The 25,332-nt window shown below is 36.8% G+C and overlaps 3 protein-coding genes and 1 long non-coding RNA gene across 5 annotated transcripts; 3 read left to right on the top strand and 1 right to left on the bottom strand.

Annotated features, from left to right (window-relative positions):
• The first annotated feature begins 6,639 nt into the window (after positions 1-6,639).
• LOC122283974 lies at positions 6,640-8,478 on the top strand. Its single transcript, XR_006231358.1, has 3 exons — positions 6,640-7,048; positions 7,155-7,330; positions 7,558-8,478. It is a non-coding gene; the product is annotated as an uncharacterized LOC122283974 (long non-coding RNA).
• A 1,365-nt stretch (positions 8,479-9,843) lies between these two features.
• On the top strand, positions 9,844-11,861 carry LOC122283948 (phosphatidylcholine:diacylglycerol cholinephosphotransferase 1-like). 2 transcript variants are annotated; one of them, XM_043095257.1, is made up of 4 exons: positions 9,844-10,347; positions 10,861-10,998; positions 11,167-11,483; positions 11,521-11,861. In XM_043095257.1, exons 1-3 carry the CDS (start codon positions 9,982-9,984, stop codon positions 11,464-11,466), a joined length of 804 nt encoding a protein of 267 aa, XP_042951191.1. In that variant the 5' UTR covers positions 9,844-9,981; the 3' UTR covers positions 11,467-11,483; positions 11,521-11,861. The 2 variants fall into 2 exon arrangements, with proteins under 2 accessions (XP_042951191.1, XP_042951190.1); XM_043095256.1 differs by having other exon boundaries at positions 11,167-11,861.
• Positions 11,862-12,895: 1,034 nt separating this feature from the next.
• On the bottom strand, positions 12,896-16,582 carry LOC122283932 (protein POST-ILLUMINATION CHLOROPHYLL FLUORESCENCE INCREASE, chloroplastic-like). Its single transcript, XM_043095255.1, has 8 exons — positions 16,376-16,582; positions 15,000-15,123; positions 14,820-14,904; positions 14,651-14,729; positions 14,114-14,224; positions 13,907-14,019; positions 13,547-13,657; positions 12,896-13,459 (listed from the first exon to the last, which is right to left on the bottom strand). The coding sequence occupies exons 1-8, from the start codon at positions 16,479-16,481 to the stop codon at positions 13,355-13,357; spliced, it is 834 nt and encodes a 277-aa protein (XP_042951189.1). The 5' UTR covers positions 16,482-16,582; the 3' UTR covers positions 12,896-13,354.
• Positions 16,583-19,793: 3,211 nt separating this feature from the next.
• On the top strand, positions 19,794-22,696 carry LOC122283899 (palmitoyl-monogalactosyldiacylglycerol delta-7 desaturase, chloroplastic-like). The gene is made up of 5 exons (XM_043095253.1): positions 19,794-20,533; positions 20,651-20,791; positions 20,887-21,027; positions 22,138-22,244; positions 22,341-22,696. The coding sequence occupies exons 1-5, from the start codon at positions 19,979-19,981 to the stop codon at positions 22,573-22,575; spliced, it is 1,179 nt and encodes a 392-aa protein (XP_042951187.1). The 5' UTR covers positions 19,794-19,978; the 3' UTR covers positions 22,576-22,696.
• The last annotated feature ends 2,636 nt before the right edge of the window (positions 22,697-25,332 follow it).

Here is a 25,332-nt window from a genome sequence, read left to right as displayed (position 1 = left end):
GCAGTACCATTACAAGAAAATATTACAAGAAAAATGTGAAACCGTGAAGTGTATAAAGTCGGTCAGTTCCTTTTGGGTTGTTTGGATAATGAACTGATCTCATTTTATTTAATTATTATAAATTTTTCAAACTTTCAAATAAAATATAATAAAAAATTTAACTTTTTTAAATTTCAAAACAAAAATAATATCAAAAAACTATATTTTAACAATATTTTATCCAATTTAACTCTCATCTCATCTCTATCTCAACTCAAGTCAACTCATTATCAAAACCTCACCTAAATCATCGCGTACGTCAAGAGCATGGATTTTCATCCAGTGAAACAACTTCTGCTTCTTGGTGAGCTATTGCTGCTCCTAGATCTGTTTCGACTTCTTTTGTTCAATGAGGTCAAAATTTAGTTGTTTAGTACTTTCATCTATGTCACTCCTATTGTATGTTTTATGTTCTTTCAACCTCAGTTGGAATGGAAGATGGCGGTATCACAATTTGGGAAGTATATAAGAGTCAGAGGCTTTTTGATCGAAATTTCATGATTTGGAACATTGGAGCATGTTCAGCGACCTTGCAGGTCTCCATAACGTATCCGTGTATGTGAGTGTGTGTCCATTATCTATCTCCTCAGAAATATATTTGTATTATATATATACACGTATATAAGTTATGCAGGACAACATATATAATTGGCTAATCTCGGTCTTTATGTCACTTGTTAGGCGTCCATGGCCAATGAATGAACTGCGCGCAGCTGTAAATCGTTTGAGCTGGAGTTCTGATGGTGCTGTTTTTGGTATGTCCAAGACTCCAAATGACTATTATTTTTGCTGGAGTTACCTTTAGTTTACATTTTTCAAAGAGGGTGAAATAGGATTGATGTCTTGAGAAACAATTTGTATCTGATCTGATGATTGTTTCCTGCTTTCCGACTTGGGTGTCGCATATTCAAAACATATAGTGCAGATATATATATTCCTATCACGGCGGTGATTTACGGAACTGCCTAGAGGTTTGTCATGCATGCATGATACATACATTACACGTATGTATGTTATATGTAGCTTAATTTTGGGGGTTAAACAAGATATTTTGTCAATGATTAATGTCTATCATGGATTTTTTTTTTCTTTTTCTTTTTTTTTTTCCCAGATGATGCTCATATCGGCAGTGTTAGTGATCTTGCCTTTTCACATCAAACCAAAGGCCCTACTTCATCATAACTTGTGGAGAGAACAAGACTGTTTAGGTTTGCTCAATTTGGTGAATTCTATCTATAAATGGCGAGGATGGATGGCATTAATAGAATTTTGTTGCTGTGCAGGTATGGGATGTTGTCACTGGTAATAAACTGTACACCTTTGAGGAGCATGAAGCACCAGTTGATGTTTTCGGGTATCCATTTAATTTTATTTGCATTCTGCTTGATGTTTGACTTTGCTTAAAGCGTTTTTTTGAGAGTCATCCAAGGATTATTTTTGTCAAATTATGTTAGATGACACTAGTCAAGCTACAGGTCGTATTGCACAAACTTCATCAGAATGACTACAAGTCGTTGCTCATAACTGCCTCCAGCACACTTCCAGTATATTCCTCTGTAAATATTCTCCAGCTAGCAAACAATATTCTCCAGCTAGCAAACGTAACAAATCATGATGTAAAAGTTAGTTAGTTATTCTTTTTCTGTATATAAGCTGACTTTTGTAAAGCAAGTTTTGGCATATAAGGAAAACAAGAATTTTCCTTCTCCATCGATTAGCTCTCTGCTTTCATCTATTTTCTACTTTCTTACATGGTATCGCAGAGCCATTGAGAGCTCATTTTCATGGAGAACACTGACCCTCTTCCTCCTCCAGAAAATACCACAACCTTATCCCGCTACCTTAATCTCAATGATCCATCCAATCCCTTTCGCTTGGACCATGGTGATAACCCAGCTCTTACTCTGGTTTCTGAACCCCTCACCATTAACAACTATGAAACTTGGTCCCGTGCTATGCGTCGTGCTCTTCGAGCGAAAAACAAACTTGGATTCATCACTGGTTCCATTCTTAAACCCACTGACCCTTTAGACCCTCTATTGGAACTCTGGGAACGTTGCAATGACATGCTCGTTTCATGGTTTCAGAACTCAATTAGCCCTTCAATACAATCCAGCGTTGCTTTCGTCGATGATGCCATGGAACTATGGCTGGACCTGCAAGACCGTTTTTCTCAACAGAACGGGCCACGTATCTATCAACTCAAGAAAGCCTTAGCTAGTCTTCAACAAGACCACGAATCAGTAAGCATTTACTATGGTAAGTTGAAGACTCTCTGGGATGAACTTTTGATTTATGACCCTTTACCTATTTGTAACTGTGGCTCAATGAAAAACCTGTTAGACAGATACCAACGGGACTGTGTACTCCAATTTCTCATGAGGTTACATGATTCCTATTCCCAAGCCCGTGACCAAATAATGTTACTAGACCCATTACCACCTCTTACCAAAGTTTTTTCCCTCATCCAGCAGTAAGAACGACATCACCTCATCACTCAACCTTCCCTACCAACCTCTGAATCCATGGCCTTAGCCACTCAAAGACCATTTTCCACTTCCAAGTTCCCACCTAAGCTTAATCCTTCATTCAAGAAAGATAAACCATATTGCACTTATTGCAAGATTACTGGCCACACTTTGGAAAAATGCTTCAAAGTTGGTAATGCAGAAATTCCTATCTGCTCACACTGCCAATTATCTGGTCATACTATTGAAAGGTGCTATAAGTTGCACGGTTACCCTCCCGGCCACAAGTTCCATTCAAAACCTCAGAACTCTATTGCTCTTGCAAATCAGGCTACACTATCTTTTGCCTCTGCCTCAGAAAGTGTTAGTGACGAAAAGGTGAGTTTAACTAAGCAGCAGTACCAGCAACTTTTGACTTTGCTCCAACCAAAGGAAATCTCCATTGCAGCTTCTACTTTCCACTCGAGCATGCAGCCTTCCATTTCTTCTAAGATGTCTGGTACATCCTTTTGTCTCAACACACACACAGTTAATTCACCTTGGATTCTTGACACAGGTGCCACAGACTATATGGTTTGCAACATTTCTTTTTTTACTACCATAACATCATCTGTTTCATACTCAGTCACACTTCCAAATGGAAGTTCAGCTCCTGTCACTCATATTGGTACCATTCACTTAACCAATACCATTATTTTGAAAGATGTTCTTTGTGTCCCTTCATTTTCTTTCAATTTAGTTTCTGCCACAAAGTTAACCACATCTCTCACTTGTTGCTTGTTTTTCTTCTCCACTTGCTGTTTTGTTCAGGACCTAGCTTCTTGGACAACGATTGGGAAGGGTGAACTAAGAAATGGCCTCTACCATCTACTTTGCACCGATATCCCTCCTCCAGCATTGACAAATTTTCTATCACAGTACTCACACAAAGCCATTTCAGCTTTTCATACCACCACTAGTGATGTATCTAGCTCTGACCTATGGCATTCACGTCTTGGTCATTTATCTTTTTCTAGAATGAAACTCATATCTAATCCCATTGTAAAGAAACAAATCTCAAATATCAATGAAAAGCCTTGCACCATTTGTCCATTGGCCAAATTCCATCGCCTCCCATTTCCAGACAGTTCTCATGTCTCAACTAGAATCTTTGAAATTATACATTGTGATCTTTGGGGACCTTGTCCCACCATTGCTCATGATGGTTCTAAATATTTTTTAACCATAGTAGATGATTTTTCAAAAACCACTTGGTTGTATCTACTTGCCAACAAAGCTGAAACCAGAAAATGTATTGAATCATTTTACAATTTAGTTGACACACAATTTGGAGTCAAAATTAAAATTTTGAGAAGTGATAATGGAGCTGAATTTCAAATGAGAGATTTCTTTAATCAAAAGGGAATAATTCATCACAAAAGTTGTGTTGAAACCCCTCAACAAAATGGTGTTGTTGAGAGGAAACATCAACATATACTTAATGTAGCTCGGGCACTTAGATTTCAAGCTGATCTACCATTACAATACTGGAATGAATGTGTTTTGACAGCAACCTATATCATTAACAGACTTCCTACACCAATTCTGGACAATAAAACTCCATATGAACTTCTTTTTAACCAAAAACCAACCTATGTTCATATGAAAGTTTTTGGTTCATTGTGCTTTGCTGCCACCCTTTCAAATGGTAGACAAAAATTTGATTCTAGAGGCCGAAAATGTGTCTTCCTTGGTTACCCTTTTGGAACCAAGGGCTACAAACTTTTAGATCTTCAAAGAAACACAATTTTTATTTCAAGAGATGTAGTGTTTCATGAGAACATTTTTCCTTTTCAAACTCATGCTCAAAATCATTCTTCCATTTCATTAAATCCATCAGCATTTGATTCCCACCCTCCTTCACCCATCCAGTTTGATTCCCACCCTACTCCATTTCTTTCACATTCCAGCCCTGCACCTCAACCCGCCACCCTCTCCCCATCACCTTCTTCAATTTCCTCTGAACTTTCCCATGCCCCTACTCCCACCCAGCCCTCACCTGTTCCTCTTCGAAGGTCCACTAGAATTAGGACAGCTCCACAATATTTAAAAGATTTTCATTGTCAACAGGCCCAACTTACAAGCACTGACCAATCGCTGTCCAAGGATCTAACAGCTCATTCTGGTAAGGTTTTTCCCTTGACTAATTACCTATCTTATCATAAATTTTCTCCACTCTATCAAGCATTCTCTTCTTCACTTTCCATACACTCTGAGCCTACTTCTTATAAGCAAGCTTTAAAACATCCTGGTTGGTGCAAAGCAATGGAAGCTGAAATTGCTGCCTTGGAACAAAACAACACCTGGACAATCACTGACCTTCCTGCAGGTAAAGATGCAATTGATTGTAAATTTGTTTATAAAGTTAAACTTAAGTCTGATGGTACCTTGGAAAGGTTAAAGGCTAGACTCGTAGCTAAAGGCTATACACAACTAGAGGGTGTTGATTATACCGAAACATTCTCACCAGTTGCAAAACTTGTAACTGTGAGATGCTTGCTCAGTGTGGCAGCAGTTCAAGGATGGTATTTACATCAATTTGATGTAAACAATGCTTTCCTTAATGGAGACTTAAAGGAGGAAATTTACATGAAAAAGCCCCTTGGGTATGACAAAGGGAAACCTCACCAAGTGTGCAAATTACTCAAAAGCCTTTATGGGCTTAAGCAGGCCTCTTGGCAGTGGTACTCAAAATTTTCTTTATCCCTCATTGCTTTTGGCTTCATTCAATCCAAAGCTGACTATAGTTTGTTTACTAAACGAGATGAGGATTCTTTCACTGCCTTATTGGTATACGTGGATGATATAATTGTTGCTAGTAACTCCCAGACCTGCATTGATTCCCTTCGGGTTTTCTTGAACAATCAATTCAAAATACAAGACCTTGGCTGTTTGAGATATTTTCTGGGCTTAGAAATTGCCACATCTACCAAGGGAATACACCTTTGTCAAAGAAAATATGCTTTGGATGTACTAGCTGATTCTGGTATGCTTGGTTGCAAACCCCTCAAACTCCCATTGGACCAAAACTTCAAACTTTGTAAAGATGACGGCACTTTACTCTCTGATCCAAGTGTATATCGAAGGCTCATTGGCAGACTTCTTTACTTGACTGTGACTAAACCAGATCTTTGTTTTGCTGTCCAACTTCTCAGTCAATTCATGGACAAGCCCACATCCTCTCACTTGGCAGCAGCTTACAAAACCTTGAGATACATTAAAGCAGCCCCTGGTCAAGGCATACTTCTCTCATCTGCTTCTCAATTACAGCTCAAGGCCTATTGTGATTCTGATTGGGCATCTTGCCCAGACTCTCGTCGCTCAACCACAGGGTATTGCATCTTCTTAGGAGACTCTCTAATTTCTTGAAAATCCAAGAAATAGCAAGTTGTATCCCGTTCATCAGCTGAAGCTAAATACAGGTCCATGGCTGCCACATGTTGTGAATTAACTTGGCTTCGTTATTTGCTTATTGATCTCGGTATTCATCATCCATAAGCTGCATTACTCTATTGTGACAATCAAGCCGCATTGCACATTGCTGCAAATCCAGTGTTCCATGAGAGAACGAAGCACATTGAACTCGATTGTCACTTAATTCGGGATCAAATCCAAGAAGGCTCCATCACTACAGCTCATGTCTCTTCCCAAACTCAACTAGCAGACATTTTTACTAAGTCACTCCCTTCCTACCTCCTGCAATCACACTTATTCAAGATGGGCATAGTTAATCTCTATACTCCATCTTGCGGAGGGGTGTTAGATGACACTAGTCAAGCTACAGGTCGTATTGCACAAACTTCATCAGAATGACTACAAGTCGTTGCTCATAATTGCCTCCAGCACACTTCCAGTATATTCCTCTGTAAATATTCTCCAGCTAGCAAACAATATTCTCCAGCTAGCAAACGTAACAAATCATGATGTAAAAGTTAGTTAGTTATTCTTTTTCTGTATATAAGCTGACTTTTGTAAAGCAAGTTTTGGCATATAAGGAAAACAAGAATTTTCCTCCTCCATCGATTAGCTCTCTGCTTTCATCTATTTTCTACTTTCTTACAAATTAACATCTGGCTATATACTTTCCATTTGAAGGGGACGTTCCTCAGTTTCAAGAATAATCCAAGTAGTTATTTCTCTCATGATCTACTCATATTGCAATTTTTTGATCGATAAAATGATGCCATTCATTGCAGCTTTCTCCGTATTAGTTTGCTTTCTAGACTTGGTACGCCAATGAAGGATTATTTCTTCCAGCAGGCTTTCATCATAGGCTATTCTCATGTGGGACTAATACAAAAGGAGAATCAAACCTTGCTGAATGGGATTCCGGAGAAATCAAGAAATATGATGGTCTTGGGAAGCAGTCTGAGGGGGTTGTGCAGTTTGATACAATGAAGAGCCAGTTCTTGGCTGTTGGTGATGAGTCCCAAATCAAATTCTGGGATATGGACAAGCTTGACATGTTGACAGCTATTGACGCATGAGAGGGTGGATTACAGGTACGTATAGTTGTATATTGTATATTTTTGTGATGTTATTTCTCCGTACGTACTCCAAACGTACAAGCCTTATAATTCGATAATATTTACCGTGTATATCTTTTAGGCTTCTCCTTGCATTCGATCCAACAAGGAAGGGGTATTGCTAGCTGTATCAACAAGTGATAATGGTATCAAAATGCTTGCAAATGTTGATGGTGTACGGCTGCTTCGTTCTGTTGAAAGTTGTGCTGCTTATGCAGCAAACAGCTTGAGAGTGTCTCCGGCATTACCGTTTCAAAGGTGCTCTTTCTTGTATTGGTCTTTTTTGGGCTGCTGATCCTTGCGTTTAATTAATTGTCCCATGATGATATCTTAGGTCCTTTTCGGGGCATATGATCTCGTGCAATATTACATCTTGATGGGGATTTCCTTTCATTTATTATTATCATTATTATGGATACTGTGACCAATATGTAATTTGCAGACTCCATGTGTACCTTGATCTCACCAATGCTACTGTTGGACAGCTCGATCGTGGGTGTATCCGGATGTCACTGCATCTCGTCCAATACCGACTTAAACATATGAAACATTCCCGACACGCCGAGCCGTCACACCATGTTTGATATATAAGTTAATTGAATGAATTAGCACCGTCAAATCCCACATAATTCAAATTCAAATTCCACATAATTCAATGATTACAACTCTAATTATACATAGAAATATAATTAGAGTCTTAGTTATATGTGGCCACAAAGTAGCCAAAATACAACCACAGAACCACAATGACCCCACTTATAGTTATCATCCATAAAGTACAACACGCATGAACACCGTCATTTTAGGTCGGTGACATTAATAGCTGAAACTAATTAATCTTCACACTTAGCACGTGGATTTCACCGTATGTTTTTGTCTTCGACCTTTGCATAGTTGTCTCATTGAGTCATGGTATTTTCCTGCTCCCTTCTCAAAATCTCAACCATAATTAGGCGTGCGTTTTCTTTATAAGAATTAGGTATAAAGTATTTCTAATATAGAGAGTACTACTATTTTAAGTCATCTATAACATATGTCATCTCTCTATTTTTGTAATTTATTGTTGTCTATACAGAGATATGATGCACAACATTTATTGAGCATAAAATTCCAACGAATTTTGATACCTATACATAGTATATTATTGAGCATTTAGTCCTGTTCCTTGACATGCTATATATTCCAAGTCCATAGGCTATATTGGATCCTATATCACGTAATTAATAAGTCTAACCAACTCATTAATGATACTTCCTTTTTCTATAAGATAAGATCATATATATATAGAAAGACTTACATTTCAAGAAAGGAAAACTCGATTCTCATAAACATGGATGCAATTTTCACGATGAGTTGGTAGTTTCACTGTGATAATATGATCTGGCTATGCAACAAAACACATTTTTAATATATATATATATATATATTATACTATGTATTATTTATGTGACATAATTTGATTCGTAAAATTTATATTTTAAAATTTATTTTTTAAATTAAATAATATCACCAGAATTATGTGCAGTATAAAAATACTTGAATAGAGTTATTTATATATATAATGTACACACTTGTGTATGCATGGTCCTCCGGTGGGAAGCCGTGTCATGTCTCCACTCTCATTTTCTTCGTTTTCACGCGGCAAGCAGCCACAAAAGCCCACAATCCACGTCTCAAAATACACTATATATACTAGTAGTTGGGCAACGTCCAAGGGACGTTCGTGCAGTGTATAGAAATATTATTTTTATTAAGGAAAAAATTTTGAATAATAATATAATATTTTTAGAAAAAAAATATATAAATTCTAACATCAAATAGTAAGATAGACTTAAATCAGTTTTAAAGCATTTAGAATTTAAAAAAAAAAAAAAAAAAAAAGAATCTTGAAACAAACATGTGCAGCACAGGAGATAAACTGTTAACAGTAAAGGCACGTTTTCTTAATTTAATAAAGCGATTATTTTTAAAAAGTAACATAATTTTTATAAAGAAATAAAATACTAAGGTTTTTATAAGATATTATTATTTGATTTTAATGTTTCATAATGAATTTAAATTGATAAATAAATAATATTTTATTAGGATAATTGTATTCGTAAATGTAGTTGGTAAATATATTTAAACTTAATTATTTTACATTTCTCTTTGTTTATATAAGGAATGAATAAAAATTTTAAATCACATAAATAAATTGATATATAAATTATAATTTATATAAAAGATCATATATATATATAATAGAATATAGAATATATATTTATATAATTTATATAGATATATTTAATAGAATATATATATATATATAGATATCTAATATACCTCATAAATAAATGATCATCAATGCATAGGTTACAGGATCATGCATGCTGCATGAAGTTTAATAATTATGAATTTATTCATAAGTGATTGGGGAGAGAGATTAAAAAATTAAGAATTTTTAAGAAGAGAGAGCCACTTTAATTTATTCATGTAACTAACGGCGTTAATTTTAACGGTAAAACAACAAAAACCGTTAAACCAATAAAATTCCGTTAGATAGCCACTTTATATATATAAAGATATATATATATATATTTAAAATTAATAAATATAATTAAATATAATCAAATTTTGTGACATTATTATTTTGGAACTTGTATCGCATATTTAATTAATATTAAAATATTTAATTTTTCACTTTTTATTTCCATTGATCTGATGGTACGATAAACGATCATGTGCTGCGCACCACCCATTTGTAAGCAGCTGTAAGTTAACAGAAAGGTAAAATTCAAATTGAAATGAAAACATAATTCAATCTTTGGAAATTCCGCTCCATCTTCCTTCTCTTTGCCATTTATATCGTCCACACCCACCCCTGTTCCCTCCCACAATGTGATTCTTCGTTTCCGTCATTTCGCACAGCCATGACACGCACATCGGTAGTGCCTCTTCATACCCCATCATGCACGCTCAACAACAGGCGCAGAACTAACGGCAAGCTCGTTAACGGCAACGATCATACTCGGAGCCAGGAGAACACGGAGAAGAAGGAACAGAGAGCGTCGTTCATGGCGTGGACGGCGGATGATGTCTTGCACGTGGCGAAGTTCCATTGGGTGCCTTGTTTGTTCGGCTTGGGGCTGCTGTTCTTCATGGGCGTCGAGTACACCCTGCGGATGGTCCCCTCGTCCTCGGCGCCCTTTGATATTGGGTTCGTGGTCACGAGCCCACTCCATCGCCTGCTCGCCGCACGGCCCGACCTCAACACCTTGCTCGCCGCTCTTAACACGGTATGTGTTGGGATCTGAAATTAATTTATCATAAGTCTAAATCCATGCAATTTATTAGGTACTGCTTTGGTAACATACGGTTGGATAGATTTTCAGGCTGAAAGAGAAATACACGATTTTTTTATGGAATTATGTGATTGGAAATTTGGAATTATACTCTCGATTTTTTTCTCTCTCTCTAAATCTCATTAAAAAAAAAATCAAAGAGTTGGGTGGTTCAGAACTTTACAAGAAATTCTAATTCAATTAGTACATCTTATAAATTGCTTTTAGGAAATCAGATACAGATGCGATAATTTGTTGTAATTTATCATAAACCTGTTGTGACAGTAAAAGAACTAAACTGCACTACGGAACTTGATCCAATATGTGATTCATTTTCTGGGGTTTAGGCTTGATTCACATCAGCCACATTTTCTAAGGAATTGAGGAAATTGAGTTCGATATATAAATCCATATTCTGGTTATGTTTTGTTTTAATAATCGGACGTGTTATACAATGGTAATGGTTAGGTGTTCGTGGGGATGCAAACAATGTATATACTATGGACGTGGCTAATAGAGGGCCGTCCAAGGGCGACAATCTCGGCGCTCTTCATGTTCACTTGCCGGGGAATTCTAGGTTACTCCACGCAGCTTCCATTGCCACAGGTTCCAAGAATGTTCTTATATATACTTTCTATTAAAAAAAATATACCTTTACATGTCAAAGTGATCTTAAGCAAGTTCATTGACATCACGATTTTTTATTTTTTAATGTTTAAATTCATCTGGTCTACCAATTAATTAATGTTTGTCAATACTTTACAAATTTGGTAGGGTTTTCTGGGGTCGGGGGTGGACTTTCCGGTGGGGAACGTGTCGTTTTTCCTATTCTTCTCGGGGCATGTGGCGGGTTCAGTGATTGCGTCGCTAGACATGCGTCGAATGCAGAGGTGGGAGTTGGCATGGACATTTGACGTGCTCAATGTTCTTCAAGCCGTGAGGTTGCTTGGCACTCGGGGTCACTATACCATTGATTTGGCCGTCGGGGTCGGCGCCGGAATTCTCTTTGATTCTCTTGCTGGAAAGTACGAGGAGAGCAAAAGAAAATCAGCAATTCCTGCCATACTACTATGACCGACCAATTAAAGGCTTGCTTAATTTCCTTGATGTCAATATGGAAGAAGAATATTTGGCGGTGGATACAAAGAAAAAAATATGGAAACGCTGTTGGAATGTCAAAAAGGCAATGAGAAATGCTGTACTACTCAAGAAATATACAAAACCAAAAAAGAAAAGAAAAAATTGTAACTTGAAACGCTATCTTCTAACCTTCTCCTAATTTCATCGGGTGTTGAAAGAACATCAAGCCTCAATGGGGTCGTGGCAGAGCAAATGGTTGGAAGTAGGGACCGTAAGTTGGTTGTAGTTCAACCACCAGTATTAATTTTGAGATTGAAGGAAGGGTTTTGTGTAGCATCTGAATTGACACGTCTGTTACAAAAATGTGAAACAAGTAACATGTCATGTCATGTCATCATCCATATTCTATTTATGTCTTCAAACCTAAAGCATAATTTTTTTCTTAACAAAACAAATAATCCCTCCACGAGCTTTTGTTCTTGAACCCTAATCTCTACTTCACCTTGGTGCGTTCGTTTCGTTGGTAGAAGAGCCCTGGGATGCATGTTTACCGAAGGAAAATAATACACATACAATCCTTTGTTTTAAATGAGTTGGATTTTTATAAAAATAATATCGTTTTATAAAAATATCTTTAATATAAAATATTATTAGATAAAAAGTTGTGCGTGTATTATATTATTCATTCACGAATCTCTCGCATGAGTGGGTAAAAACGCGAAAATGGAGGTCAGATTCATGCAAGGAGGAGTTATTTGACCAAAGTTACAGAAGACATGCACATGCTCGTTTTTATCGTTTATGAGGTAGTGGAACTGGACCGCCTTGGCCCTTGACTATTCACCATTCAAGCATTCATTTCTAGACCAAGTAAATTTCAGTCAACTAAACGTGATAGAATTACATATGTAAGATACAGCTTCCCCTTCCCGAGCATTATCCCTCGGACCCTGGCTCTGCAACGGAGTGCAACCTGATCTTCACGCGATCCAGTATTTTACTTATCATATCGCATTCTGTATCCATCTATGAATTTTAATTGGACCACGTGTCACCTATAGAGATAAAAGAGGATTTTCTGACCCATAGCATTAGTAAGATTCTAAGGACCCTGCTTAGGACCATTGTGGTCCATGGGTCATTCAAATGATTTTGTCACCATTCTTAGAGCAAGTTGTTTTCTTTTTCCCTTTTCTTCGTTACACTAGCAAACATTTCTTCCCTTCTTGCACTCGTGTGGACAAAATATTCAGAACCTCTGCATTCTTAACTTCTAGTCATTCCTACGTATATGACCATTTGGAAATGTAAGCTTATTGCACTTTTCGAAAGAGGTTAACGGTCCGTTTGGATGCTGAGATGATCTCAAATGATTTGTAAATAGTAATGAATAGTTTGTAAATAATAATAAACTGTTTGTAAATACTAGTAAATGTGAACTTTACTTATCAAACACAGCCTAATTGTTCATCTCTCTTTTGAGAGAGGGATTTCAATTTCTTTCAATTTTTATGCTTTCAGGGTGGGCCAATCGCTCGTCCAGAGCAGGCACTCAAAGTTTCTGCCCAACTCTCGCTTGGCCATGCCTTACATTCTAGATATTGAAAAACCATTCTGATAGTTGGCAGTGATGACAGTAGTAACTTTAGCTTTTCTGGGCTATAAAATTAGAGTACTTGCTTTCTACCTAACCAAACAATATCTTTTTTGCCCTGCTCAATGTTGTGTTTACATTAGAATACTTGCTTTCTAGCCAAACAAGATCTTGTTTTGCCCTGTTTAATGCTGCATTTGTACACCTGGCTTGTACATGCTTCCATTATATATCTACATGCGAGCTGAGAGTATAGCTAGGGAGTGGAAGATACTATTCACCAGATTCTCAATCAAGTGGACAGGAGCCATCATCTACATTGGCAAGTGGGTCATAAAGGGGGGAGCTAGGGTCTGTGCATCCTGGTATGAGATTGAGATCGCAACGATCCCCCTGCATTATTGTTATTGCATCCATCAAAGTCATAAACTAGAGACACAATGAAATAATTGTTCAGACTGACTCGAACAATTTACTTACCCCTTCAACCGTCAAATTTCCGATCATAGCACATCTTGTGACTGCGAGTTCTGTGTCTGGAAAGATTGCTCTTTCACATGCACCTTCTTTACTTAACTCTGCCGCTAGAGCCTGTGATAATGCACTCAAAGCTCAGTTTTCACCGTGTCTGACAGTAAGACAATATTGTGCAATGTATAGCTGAATATAGTTTTGTTCGAATTGATTCAACAATTCACCTGAAGGGTCCGACTATATGACATGACATATACCAGTTTAATACATGTTTTAAATTCATTTATTAGAACTCGGCAGCAAACCTTAACTGCTTTGATCCTAGATGCAGTATTCAAGCTGCTAAAAGAATGTATCATATTATACCTCGTTGAAAAAGTCAATTGGTTTGTTTCGCAATGACTTTGGAGCTTGAAATTTCAGTTTGTAAGGACCGTCCCAGTCTACTCCATTTGTGAATGAGAAGATCAAGGACAGAGCTGTGAAAAGATGATACGTTAGTAAGAAGAAGACAACTGAAAGAGGAAAGATGCAATAGTGGAAAGCAAGATATGTCAGTAAACAAGTACCAACCATGCTTAGGAATGCATATCTGGATGGTATATAGTGGGGGATCAGCTTTGCCCCTGTTTTTCCTAAGCATTGCCCTTGGCTCACCACACATCATGGCCTGATTGAAACCTCCTGCGAAGGACACAACTCAAAGAAGTCAGTTGGATTGAACCGTAACAGATTAGTTGCAAAAGCAGAGGTCAATATAACTGCATTTTTTGTTCCTTCATGTTTGGTTGAATTTATGAATGGGTTATTTGGACATCTGATTGGAATGATATCATTCCTTTGTATTTTCCATGCCGTAATGAACTGTTAAAGAGTTCATTTTTTTTATAGCACTAAGAATTTGTTGGTTCTTTTGATTATAAAGATTGAAAAAATATCAAATTAAACATATGCAGTGTCACTGATAAAATGACAATTTCATTTCCTTTCAGCAATAAACCTTCTGTTTTCATGACGACCTTCACATTGTGCCAGCTACACAACTGGTATGGAGAAGAAAACTGCTTAATGTAAAAATTATATGAGATCATATAGTGTATCATAAATTACCATTAAAAGCAAATCCAAATTCTTCATTTGGAACAAGGCTATTTGCAGCTGGATTATAAAAGAGCTTTAGCTTTTCCCCCTGTGAAACATTGTATGCACCTTGTCATCAGAAGAGCATGACCAAGAAAAGTCCATTGCAAGTTTAATTCAACAGCTTTGCAAAGCTTACAGAGGTAGGAGGAAGACCATTCATCGTTTTCCAATATACAGGGGCCTTGCCCAGTTCAAACAGAGCCCATGTAGGAAGGGTAAACCTGAAAGGACGGCATTTGCAGAACACCATTATCACAATTCAGTTTCTCAAAATAAGACACTGAAATTTGTTCTTTATTTTTTGTGGAATTCATACTCCTTGATTTCCTCAATAGGATTAGTCGCAACAGTTGCCACAGCTCTCACTTTCCCACTAATCTTGACAATTCTCTTCTTCTTAGGGGAACACCTTGGCAATCGACAACCAATAAAACTGCTAGCTGCATTACAAAAAATAAAAATATGAAGCGATTGTGCATTTGAAGTCTAGGAAATAAAGTTATAGCTATTTTCCATTTGAATTGTGGGGGAACAATCCTGTTTCCGGTTTTTTCACAAATTTTGATGGAGATACAGCAATGTGTTGAGGAAATTGGTAGCTTGAACAGGATTTGGCTTAATTATATGAGAAATGATACTTGACATTGAACCTCACTATTTTTTCGTTCTCGATTTCATATTGGGTGAGAGTCAACTTCTAGATCATTGGAGTTCTCTGACATAAAATTTGAATGGAAAACTTCTTTATTTTTTTTAATTAAAGAGAAGAGGTCACATGTCCATGAGTGACCTCCTCCTAATTTTATTAAAAACCCTCACTTATGGCAAACTATTTAAGAAGCAAAAACATTAAGGGAAATTATAGAATATCTACCATGGGTGGAATTTAAAAAACCATGACATAATTTTTTTAACAGAAATAAATCAAATTAGTGCATACCACTTTGAGCATTGGCCAACAAAATGTTGTGCAAATAATAATACAAACCGGCAGTCACTGAACTCACAAACACCACAATCCAATCACAAGAATTTGGTGATGCTGATCCTCCTTGCCAACTTTTCTTACAGTCATCAAGGCAATCAATTAGACTAAAATGTCAAGGCAGTCGAGGAAACAACATGAAACGGCCACTTCATTGCCCTTAAAAGCTGGGCTTATAAAATTCCTAAGGGAAGAAATTCCGAAAGGAAAAATTCAGAGAAAACAATCTCTTTGTTTGCATTCTCTTGATGTGCTTTCGGGCTATGGGTATCGTAGGTATCACTCTCCTAGTAAACTCAATCGTCCCGAAATAACTCTTTGAAGTCGGAAAGACCGAACGCGTGGAACAACCCCAATGAAGATCTTGCTTTCGGGGTAAATGGGTTATCGAAAAGCTATTTCTTGGTTATATTTCCTAACAATCTCATTTCAAATTAGTTTTCACATACAGTTTCCGGTACAATTTTCCAGCAAGAAAAGGCAAATACTTGTCTGAACCTCAATGGTAAGAGAAGAATTTCATGAGTAGCAATTGAAGTTTGCGTATTGTTTCAAGAAATGCGGTTGTAAAGTTCCCATCTTTTGAAGCTACTGTGGAATAATTTTAAGTCCATACTCGTACAAAATTTGTTAAACGTCGTCAATTATTCTTCCGAAATTCCAGAAATTATTTGCAGCTGAAGAGAAACCAAAACAAAGAGACTCACCAAGCATGTTCGGAACAGACGGACTGGTATTACTATTAGAAACGGACTGCACTCCTAGAAAAGGTTGTCCGGAAGATGCAATCATCGAAGCGTTTACCGCCGCCATTTCTCACCCTCTTAGTGCCTTCTCCAAAGAAAACTGTAATAAGATATTAAGAACTATGAGCGGAGATATTATCCAACCGAAGAGACAGAAGCGCCCGACCACAAATGCACCGTGCCTAAATATCTATCTAAAGTGAGGACAGACAAAAACTAACGTGGCGGTGCATATATAGATATTTTGCAAATTTTGATTAAATGGCACCATTGAAATGTTGAAAAAATGTCTACTTTTTAAAAATAACAAATGAAATAGTTACGCCGCCTCAATAAAAAAATAAGATGGAGATAAAAGAAATGGTGCGTTGCTCAGCTCTGTCAATTTCCCTTTGTTGGTGTACTTTCGTTTTTTTTAAATATTAAAAAAACACAAATTCAGGGGATAAGTTGAGGAGACAACCTAGTATTTTTCAAATTGAAAAATGTTTCTTAATATTTTTGAAGAGGATATTAAACGATAAAATTGTAAGTTGAGTTTTTTATTTATAAAGTATGAAGCGACACTTACTTCAAAAAGGGTGTGAATCGATTCGAAACTCCATGTACAAAACTTCGGTTTAGAAGAGAACAGCCAGTCCCAAGCTCATGAATTTCGAGAATAATATATTAAAATTACTATTTATTACTTTAAGGAGTTTCAAACCTATGAACAAGCTAAAAAATTGAGAAGTCTAACCACTAAGGCATTTAAAAATCAACCTAAACTACTTAATGAAACCAACATGATTTACTCAAACTACTTCAAGTTTTAGCTCATTTAAGACCCTTCAAAATCCATAGTTCATCACTCAAAATTTTGTTATTTCCTTATTGGATCTATCTTTGAGGTTCTGCAATTCGGGGCCTTTTTTTTTGGTTAGCCAGATTTTGAAGGTTATCCATAAACAGAAAATAAAAAAGTGGATTTGATCATTTCATTAAATAGTATTTCTTGTTGTAAATGGGTTGAAGATATTGTCCGTCCTGTCAACTTGAGCCATTATTCTCATTGCATCGGAATTCACTGCATGCATGCTGCTATGTTTGACAAAGCATTGGAACAGAAACAGTGGTATGGAATCTAATGACAGGAGAGGGTTAGGTGTAGCTGAAATGACTCGTGAGATTCAAACCTTATAGAGAACTTGGTGCCATTCTTCCATCCAATACATTAATTGTTATTTTTCCAATGAGGGATTGGAATATGCCCTCCTAGAAAATTATAAGTTATTCTAGAAATACGAATAATCACTAATCTTATCCTATCATAATATACTAAGTAATTAAAATTGTTTATGTAAAGGTCAATTGTTTATAAAGAATCTGGTGCCATTCTTCCATCCAATACATTATTTGTTATTTTGCCAACAAAAAACTCTGCTTGCACACGGGGTGGGAGAATCCCCTCGTACACGTACATCCACGTGTTATAATGAAACGACCCGTTTTATTATTAAACGTCCCAGTTGAAATTTGAAATGCAACTGATCCACAACTCTTTCAGTTTGAAATCTTCCTGGGTTGAAGAGAGTGTGAAGATGACGTATAGAAGTGAACCACAAAGGCTACCACTCATCTTTCCCTTCTTCGCATCTGAAATATCATCTCTTTCTAATTTTTTTTATTCTTCTCATCTGAAACACAGCACCCATCTTATATACTCACGGAACAGTTTTCCTCAAGTCTTCAAAGCACTCTCTCTCTCTCTCTCTCTCTCTCTCTCTCATATGTGCTTTCTTTTCTGCTGTGTCTAAGATTTTCATCTGAAACTTCCATATTTTCATTACAAATCTCAAGACCCATATTACCCTGCACTTTGGCATCCATTTGTTTGAGAAACAATCTAAGCTTTGATGTAAATATGGAGGAACAAGAAGATTTAATTGAGTTGGGTTAGTCACGTTTTTTTTTAATGGTTGACGTGGATCAGCTAGTGCGCAAAAGGTCCACTAGACGTGTACATGTAGTAGAATTGTTTTCCAACAAGGGATTGGAATATGCCTTCCTAGAAAATTATAAGTTACTCTAGAAATACAGATATCTTACCTATCATAATATACTAAGTATTTAAAATTGTTTACGTGAACGTCAATTAAAATTGACATAACATCTTATGATAGAATAGAAATACGATTTGTCCGTGCTTCAAGAATACTCAATAATTTTTCATGAGATTATATCTCATACATCTCGAGAAAATTACAATGAAAATCTCAAACTTAATTAGAAGTATTAATGAAAATCTACTTAGTTTTTATTTAGGTCAGGTTTGGTTATTGGATATAGATGGAAATGTTTTCATCTTACCTATACCGTACAATCGTTTTTGAGTAATGCTACATACAGTCATTTTTGCGCACTCTCTGCGCACTCCACTGATATGATTGGTTGGATTAATTTTTTTTAATACACAACCAATCATATCAGTGGAGTGCACAAAGGAGTCCGTAAAAATGACTGCACATAGAATTTTCCATAGTTTTTATATATAAATACACTATATTTCCATCTTTAAATTTTAAAAATATTCACGTAAATAAACAATAATGAATAGTAAAACCTGACAGTAAACCGTGCATGAACAGTATACAATTCGACTTTCTATAAAATAATGGAATCCACATATTTTTTAAATTTCAAAAATTAAAAACTATCTCATATCAGTTCATTATTTAAACACATTTTTTTTTTTATAAATTATTTCATCTCATTTTAATTCAAAAATTTTACTACAATTTAAAAGATCTAATCTCATCTGAATTATTTATCCATATAGGCCTTAAAACAAAATGGGTGTTAGATGATATGGTTGAAGATAGGAACAAAAACTCATCCACAGAAAGTTTCATAGAATGAAATAGAAAGTTCACAACCTTTCGGCCTAACTGAAATCATAGAGCGCAAAAGTAAACGGGCATGCAATAGTTGCAGATTGGCAGTGGAGGAAAAATGAGAAGAACGAGACTCACGAGTATGTAGTGTAACGGGTGGGTTTTCGTCTCTCTCAAAAGTGGACGGCGGGGCTTGAAAAGGCCATGTCAAAGACGCAAATACTGACATATTTTTAGGCCAAGATTCACACCATCGGTACGGAGGAGATACTGTCGTACCAATATAGTTGGCACTTTGAAAATAACGGAGATACATATTTTTTTTCCATTTTTAGAAAAAAAAGAAAAAGAAAAAGAAAAAAAAACAGGTGGGATGAAAGTGATATAGGAATCGTATGGTATATAAAATTTTACTAATTAATAAGAACGAAAAAATAAAAATATGTAAGGATCCAACTTCATTAGATAAGAGGCTTCACCCACCTTATCTCCCTTTGTCTTACCACTTGCAAGTCGAGTTTTGGCAACGCGGCAAACGCTACGCTCCACAAAACTCTCTCCAAAAGAGACGCAAGATGCCGATATTTTCTGCACCAACAGTACGAAAGTAACCCAGTTCCATCGTACACTTGCAAGGATATAATTCTCTCTCACACAACTACTTGCGACACAAGCCTCCAATACAATAGTTATGGCTTTGATCACATCTCCACTCTCTAATCCCAAACTCTACAATTTTTCTCCTCTGCGCCGTCGAACCCAGCGGTCGGGACTGGCCGTATTTGTCATTCCTCGGGCCATATCCAACACCTCAGCACCTAAAACGTTTTTACTAGCCCCAGAATTCTCCATCCGTTTGCGTCATAATGCCGATCGAAGAGCGCCGGCCATTGTTACTACTGCAGCATTGGAAGAAGCAGCAGAGCCAGCGGCAGCGACAGCAAATTGTGGGAGAATTTTGTTATCCGACGTGGTCGTGAACCGGAAAAGGAGTGTGTTTTGGGGGAGGAGATGGAACTCTCGGGATGTTGCCACTGCTGGTGTTGTCTTGGCAATGCATTGCGTCTGTTTTTTTGCACCGTTTCAATTCAATTGGGGTGCCGTTTCGGTGGCCACGGCGCTGTACGTCGTGACAGGTCTCTTTGGTATCACGCTGTCATTTCATAGGAACCTCTCACACCGGAGTTTCAAGCTTCCCAAATGGCTCGAGTACACGTTTGCCTATTGTGGGGCTCTGGCACTTCAGGTAAGGAGTATTTCATAGTGAATAGTAACGAGAGATTCTGCGTTTATTTTGGTTTTTAATGATTGTAGCATGTATGAATTATGGTATATTTTTTTCGTTCATGCATCTGGGTTGCAGGGGAACCCAATTGACTGGGTAAGCACACATAGGTACCATCACCAATTTTGTGATTCTGAGAGAGACCCTCATAGCCCCACTGAAGGATTCTGGTTTAGTCACATGAGTTGGCTCTTCGATACCAGTTATATGATTGAAAGGGTATGGATATATTTCTTACACACACTTAACACAAACATGTATATTGGTGATATGCTCTGAAGATTAATTTTCTTATTGGGTGGGATTGTTCGCAGTGTGGAGGAACAAACAATGTTGGGGATTTACAGAAGCAGCCCTTCTACAGGTTTCTTGCAAAGACATACGTTTTTCATCCAATTGCACTTGCTATTCTGCTATATGCATCGGGAGGATTCCCCTTCCTTGTGTGGGGAATGGTGAGGAAGATTCTTCTTTTCTTCTTTCCTCTCAGGATTTTTTTATTGAATTGCTTGGGAGTAGCATCCGGTAAAAGTCTGAGACTTCCAAACTGTAAGGAATGGGCACCACTTCCCCTTCTCATGGGAGTTTATGAAGTGGCTCTTAATGAAACTTGATGGCTGACCATTAATGGCTAGCCAGGAGATTACACTAGAGGGGCTATGTAGCCCCTCCCCCATTTGGATACGAGAGTTGGATCAATAAGCTCTCTCTCAAATAGTTTTTTATTGTCCTGGCATCTAGGCTGTGAAATTTGTGGGTGTTGCTTCGGTATTACCACGTAACACACTCCTTCATCGACATGACGATTTTGGATAAACAACAACGCCATAGAATCAGTGGAACAACTGTACTAGATCTGAAATATTTCCGATGAAAATAATATCGCTTCCGCTGTATACTTTACCTAGTATTTCCAACACGAAACAAAAAAAAAAATATCAATCAAACTCAAACCAGATCAGTTCGTAGTGTCTTTTTACCAATTCAATGAAGAGAAACTCTGCAGTTAATTGCAAGAACTGACTTTCTCGTGTAGATTGGGTCACAAATTACATCTGGAGCTCAATCCCATGGCACTCGGATGGGAGTGTCGGGATTGATTGACCGAGTCGGCCGACTTCGCACTTAACTCATTTCGTTAATCTAATCCATAGAGTCAATTAATGGGCCTTCACTCTAGAAATACAACACAGAACTTTGAATATATAGTGGCCACCTCTCACACTATAAATAAGTAGTTTTGCCCTCTGTCCATCACGTAGAATTCATTTCGATAAATAAAACAATATGCGAGATAGGCCATGTTTTCAGGCTACCAGATATGGATGATATCCGTGTCCCCAAGAGCGAATGGGCGTTTGAAAAAGTTGTTGGGCAAAACAGGCACTTGGAGTTGATTGAAGATCAAAAAATGCTAGTAGTTGAACTGTTAGATGATTGGAGCTATTTCCCTGCAGTAAACATAAGACAGCAGAGTGCCACTTTATTGTGTTGTTTAAACTTGAAAATTACTGTTTGTAATTCTTTATAAAGAATCCTAAGCGTTGCTGCTTCTGGCATTGCAGGGTGTGAGGACTGTATGGGTTTACCACATAACCTGGCTAGTAAACTCGGCTTGCCATGTCTGGGGACGGCAACCTTGGAACACTGGTGATTTGTCTAGGAACAACTGGTATTAATTACAACTTTTCTGCATTCCAATGTGCATAAATTTTTTCATTCGAATTGGGAGTTTTATCTATAATCTTGAATATCTGATTGTTTTAAGGTGGGTGGCATTGCTTGCATTTGGAGAGGGGTGGCATAATAACCACCATGCCTTTGAGTACTCTGCTCGACATGGCCTTGAGTGGTGGCAGTTTGATATGACTTGGTACGTGGTAAAATTTCTCCAATTTGTTGGATTGGCAACCGATGTTAAGTTTCCAACCGATGTCCAAAAGCAGAGAATGGTGTTAAACGAAGGAAGTTTTGCCGCTGAAACTGTTGGCTTTGTAGTTTAGACGTACTTAGCTTGAAATCGGGAGATGTTTTTTGTCAAGGCTATGGAAGTTACCGCATAATTTACAAATGAATCCTTGTATTTTCACTCAGCATATATATAAGCACCTATGTGGGACATTATCCTGTTTTGCATATCAAATAAACAGCAATAGCTAAAGGCTAAAAGACTATTCGGATTGTCATCAAAGATAATGGGCCTAAATGGGCCCGACAACCTTGGTCCGCACAGACAATCCGAACTTGCCATACAATAATATATATGGATTGGTTCGGTTTGCTTCGGCTTGATTATTCTTTCTTTATATAGAGTTGATTGTTCAGGGATTAAACTGAAAAAACAGTTATGGGTAATTCCGGGGTGAAAAGTTCCATTTTCCCCTAAAAAATAGATTATCTAAGCATGGGTGTCCATAAAGACAGTCGTGAATAACACTTTAATATGTTGCAAGGACAGGCATGGAGCTAACCTTAAAGCCCACCATGTGCTCTGACTGCATAGAGTCTTTAATGATCTCTTGACTCAAAATCAAACTTGAGTTTCAAATAACAGTACCCATATTAAGGAACTTTAGCCATCCTATATATATGTATGAATGAAAATTATAATGAGAATGTCTCGAGCAATGAGTCCTCTCTTGTATTATTTTATGACATGTATCACATAAGGGCTTCATAGCTCTTGCCATTGTCTTGAAAACTAAGCTGGTACTAGAATATATATATATATATATATATATAAGCGACATTCACGAACTTTAGGGTCTATGGAAGAAGGAGACACCCTACCCCAACATTTGGAATTTCGAAGCCAAAAGTGTGGGAATTATATTAAGAATGATGGGACAAAAAGAATACATTGCTCTGCCTGAATAGTGGCTATGGTAAGTAAGCACGGGAGCAAAAAAGCATTATGCATGATTATGAAGTCTATGTTAAGGATAAGCTTTTCTCTTTTACTTTGGTAAATTCAAATGGAAGCCATTCTTTTTTATTTTTGACATGGGTATGATCGCCTTCAAAAGTTCTTTCTAAAATCAAGACATTTCTTATATACTCCCTCTCCAACACGATTCTGCTCACGTCAATACAGACTCGCATGCTTTCGTACCTTCTTCCAGCTCCGGCCCCCATTCGAATATTAAAAAAATATATAATTAATATACCATGCTGCATGCTGTTAGCAGTTGTTTGTTGGAGACAGATTAATGAATTAATTAAACTGGCCGGCAGCCATTGGCATGGGGCCAGTGTGCGTAGAAATTGGAAATGTATCCCTAGCTGGAACTGAAAATACATGAACTAACTAATATGATTATCATCTGACAAAACACAAGGACAAACCTCAGATTAGCAAGAATATTATGGAGCTTGCTTACGTCAGTACAAAGCATGCTTTTCATTTGAGTAAATCGAGGTAACTATAAACAATTTAACATGCTTCACAACTGAAACGGCCAAACCCATCATCTAGATTAGGTTTCCTGCAAACTCTGTATCATATACAGAATATCAAATTAGTATTAATTAATGAGTAATATTATATATAATTGTTAAGTGCATAAGTGTTGTATAATTTTTTTTTTTAAAATAAAAAATTTTATTAAATTCTTTTTTCACGTAAATCTTATATTTATTTAATAAGTCGTGCTATATATAATCTCCATTGGAGACCTGTGTGTACACGAAGATGGTGCTTAAGTAATTTTCCTATAATTTTATTTAAATGTCAAAAATACCATTCACTTCATCTTTCCTTCTTACGGGAAGGGAACTCCGATCCTCTCAATTTTGTCTCTTTTCCGTACCAGAACACAGGTCCAAAGTAAAACTCTAATGCTGTCGGTCACTTTCCAAGCTCTGTCCGGCAAAATTAATGTTGTATTCTCCTCCACCGGCCGCCGACCACGTAATAATCAAACTATTATCAAGAATCCCGATCATTATTTTCTTGAAAGGTTAAAAATATTATCCCAACATAAGAGGAAAAACCTCAAGGCATATGATAACATTTCCACCATAACGATTAGAAGAAAGACCACAAAATCACAGTCAATCAAAATCAAAAAGAAAGGAAAAAGAAATTTTGCAACAGACGTGTTATAACTCTGAACATATTTAAACAAAAAGCAAAAAAAATAATAAACAAAACAAACAACAGATGTAAAAGAAAGAAAGAGAAACCCTAGAGCAAGGAAAGACATCCGTAGCAGTTGAGGCTTTGGAAATCATCTGCATAGAGATAGAGAGACAATGTGCTTTCGTGTGGGTTGGTTGGCACTTTTTGTAGTTGGCACTTGGCACGTGAGGGGGAGAGTTCATTTCTGAGATGAATGGAACGGTTTGTTTCAACTTAGGGCGGAACGAGCCGTTTCACTTCGTGCGCACAAAGGCTCTTATGAGGAATTGCATCGGGAATAATTCTCGCACACTTTTTTTTAAAATGATTATATAATATTTATATATTTTATAACTGTAAATATTATTTCTCATTAAAATATCATCTTATTGGAGACGCACTTGGAACATAACATAATGTACATCCACACTACCATTATATTGCATATCAAAATATTTCATAAAAATAAAACTCATAAATTAACGTGACTTGATATAATATATTAAATTATAAAATTATTTTTATTATAAAATAGATTTAATGTATCATATGAACCGTCGTTTATGAGTTAAATTTTGTATATATTTTTTTAATAATTGTAATACTTTTCTTATATATATATATATATATTATATATTCC

Source organism: Carya illinoinensis, chromosome 1, assembly GCF_018687715.1.
Source record: "Carya illinoinensis cultivar Pawnee chromosome 1, C.illinoinensisPawnee_v1, whole genome shotgun sequence".
NCBI lineage: Eukaryota > Viridiplantae > Streptophyta > Magnoliopsida > Fagales > Juglandaceae > Carya > Carya illinoinensis.
The sequence above is the reverse complement of the archived record's forward strand: the minus strand, read 5'-3'. Positions and strand labels throughout refer to the sequence as shown.

Coding starts and splice junctions, on each gene's coding strand:
- LOC122283948 (XM_043095257.1), top strand. CDS start 9,982: ATGACACGCACATCGGTAGTGCCTCTTCATACCCCATCATGCACGCTC. Junction 10,348..10,860: donor TGCTCGCCGCTCTTAACACG/GTATGTGTTGGG, acceptor GGTAATGGTTAG/GTGTTCGTGGGGATGCAAAC. Junction 10,999..11,166: donor CGCAGCTTCCATTGCCACAG/GTTCCAAGAATG, acceptor CAAATTTGGTAG/GGTTTTCTGGGGTCGGGGGT.
- LOC122283899 (XM_043095253.1), top strand. CDS start 19,979: ATGGCTTTGATCACATCTCCACTCTCTAATCCCAAACTCTACAATTTT. Junction 20,792..20,886: donor CCAGTTATATGATTGAAAGG/GTATGGATATAT, acceptor GATTGTTCGCAG/TGTGGAGGAACAAACAATGT. Junction 21,028..22,137: donor CCTTCCTTGTGTGGGGAATG/GTGAGGAAGATT, acceptor CTGGCATTGCAG/GGTGTGAGGACTGTATGGGT.
- LOC122283932 (XM_043095255.1), bottom strand. CDS start 16,481: ATGGCGGCGGTAAACGCTTCGATGATTGCATCTTCCGGACAACCTTTT. Junction 15,124..16,375: donor GTCTGTTCCGAACATGCTTG/GTGAGTCTCTTT, acceptor TTTGTAATGCAG/CTAGCAGTTTTATTGGTTGT. Junction 14,730..14,819: donor ATGGTCTTCCTCCTACCTCT/GTAAGCTTTGCA, acceptor AATGTTTCACAG/GGGGAAAAGCTAAAGCTCTT.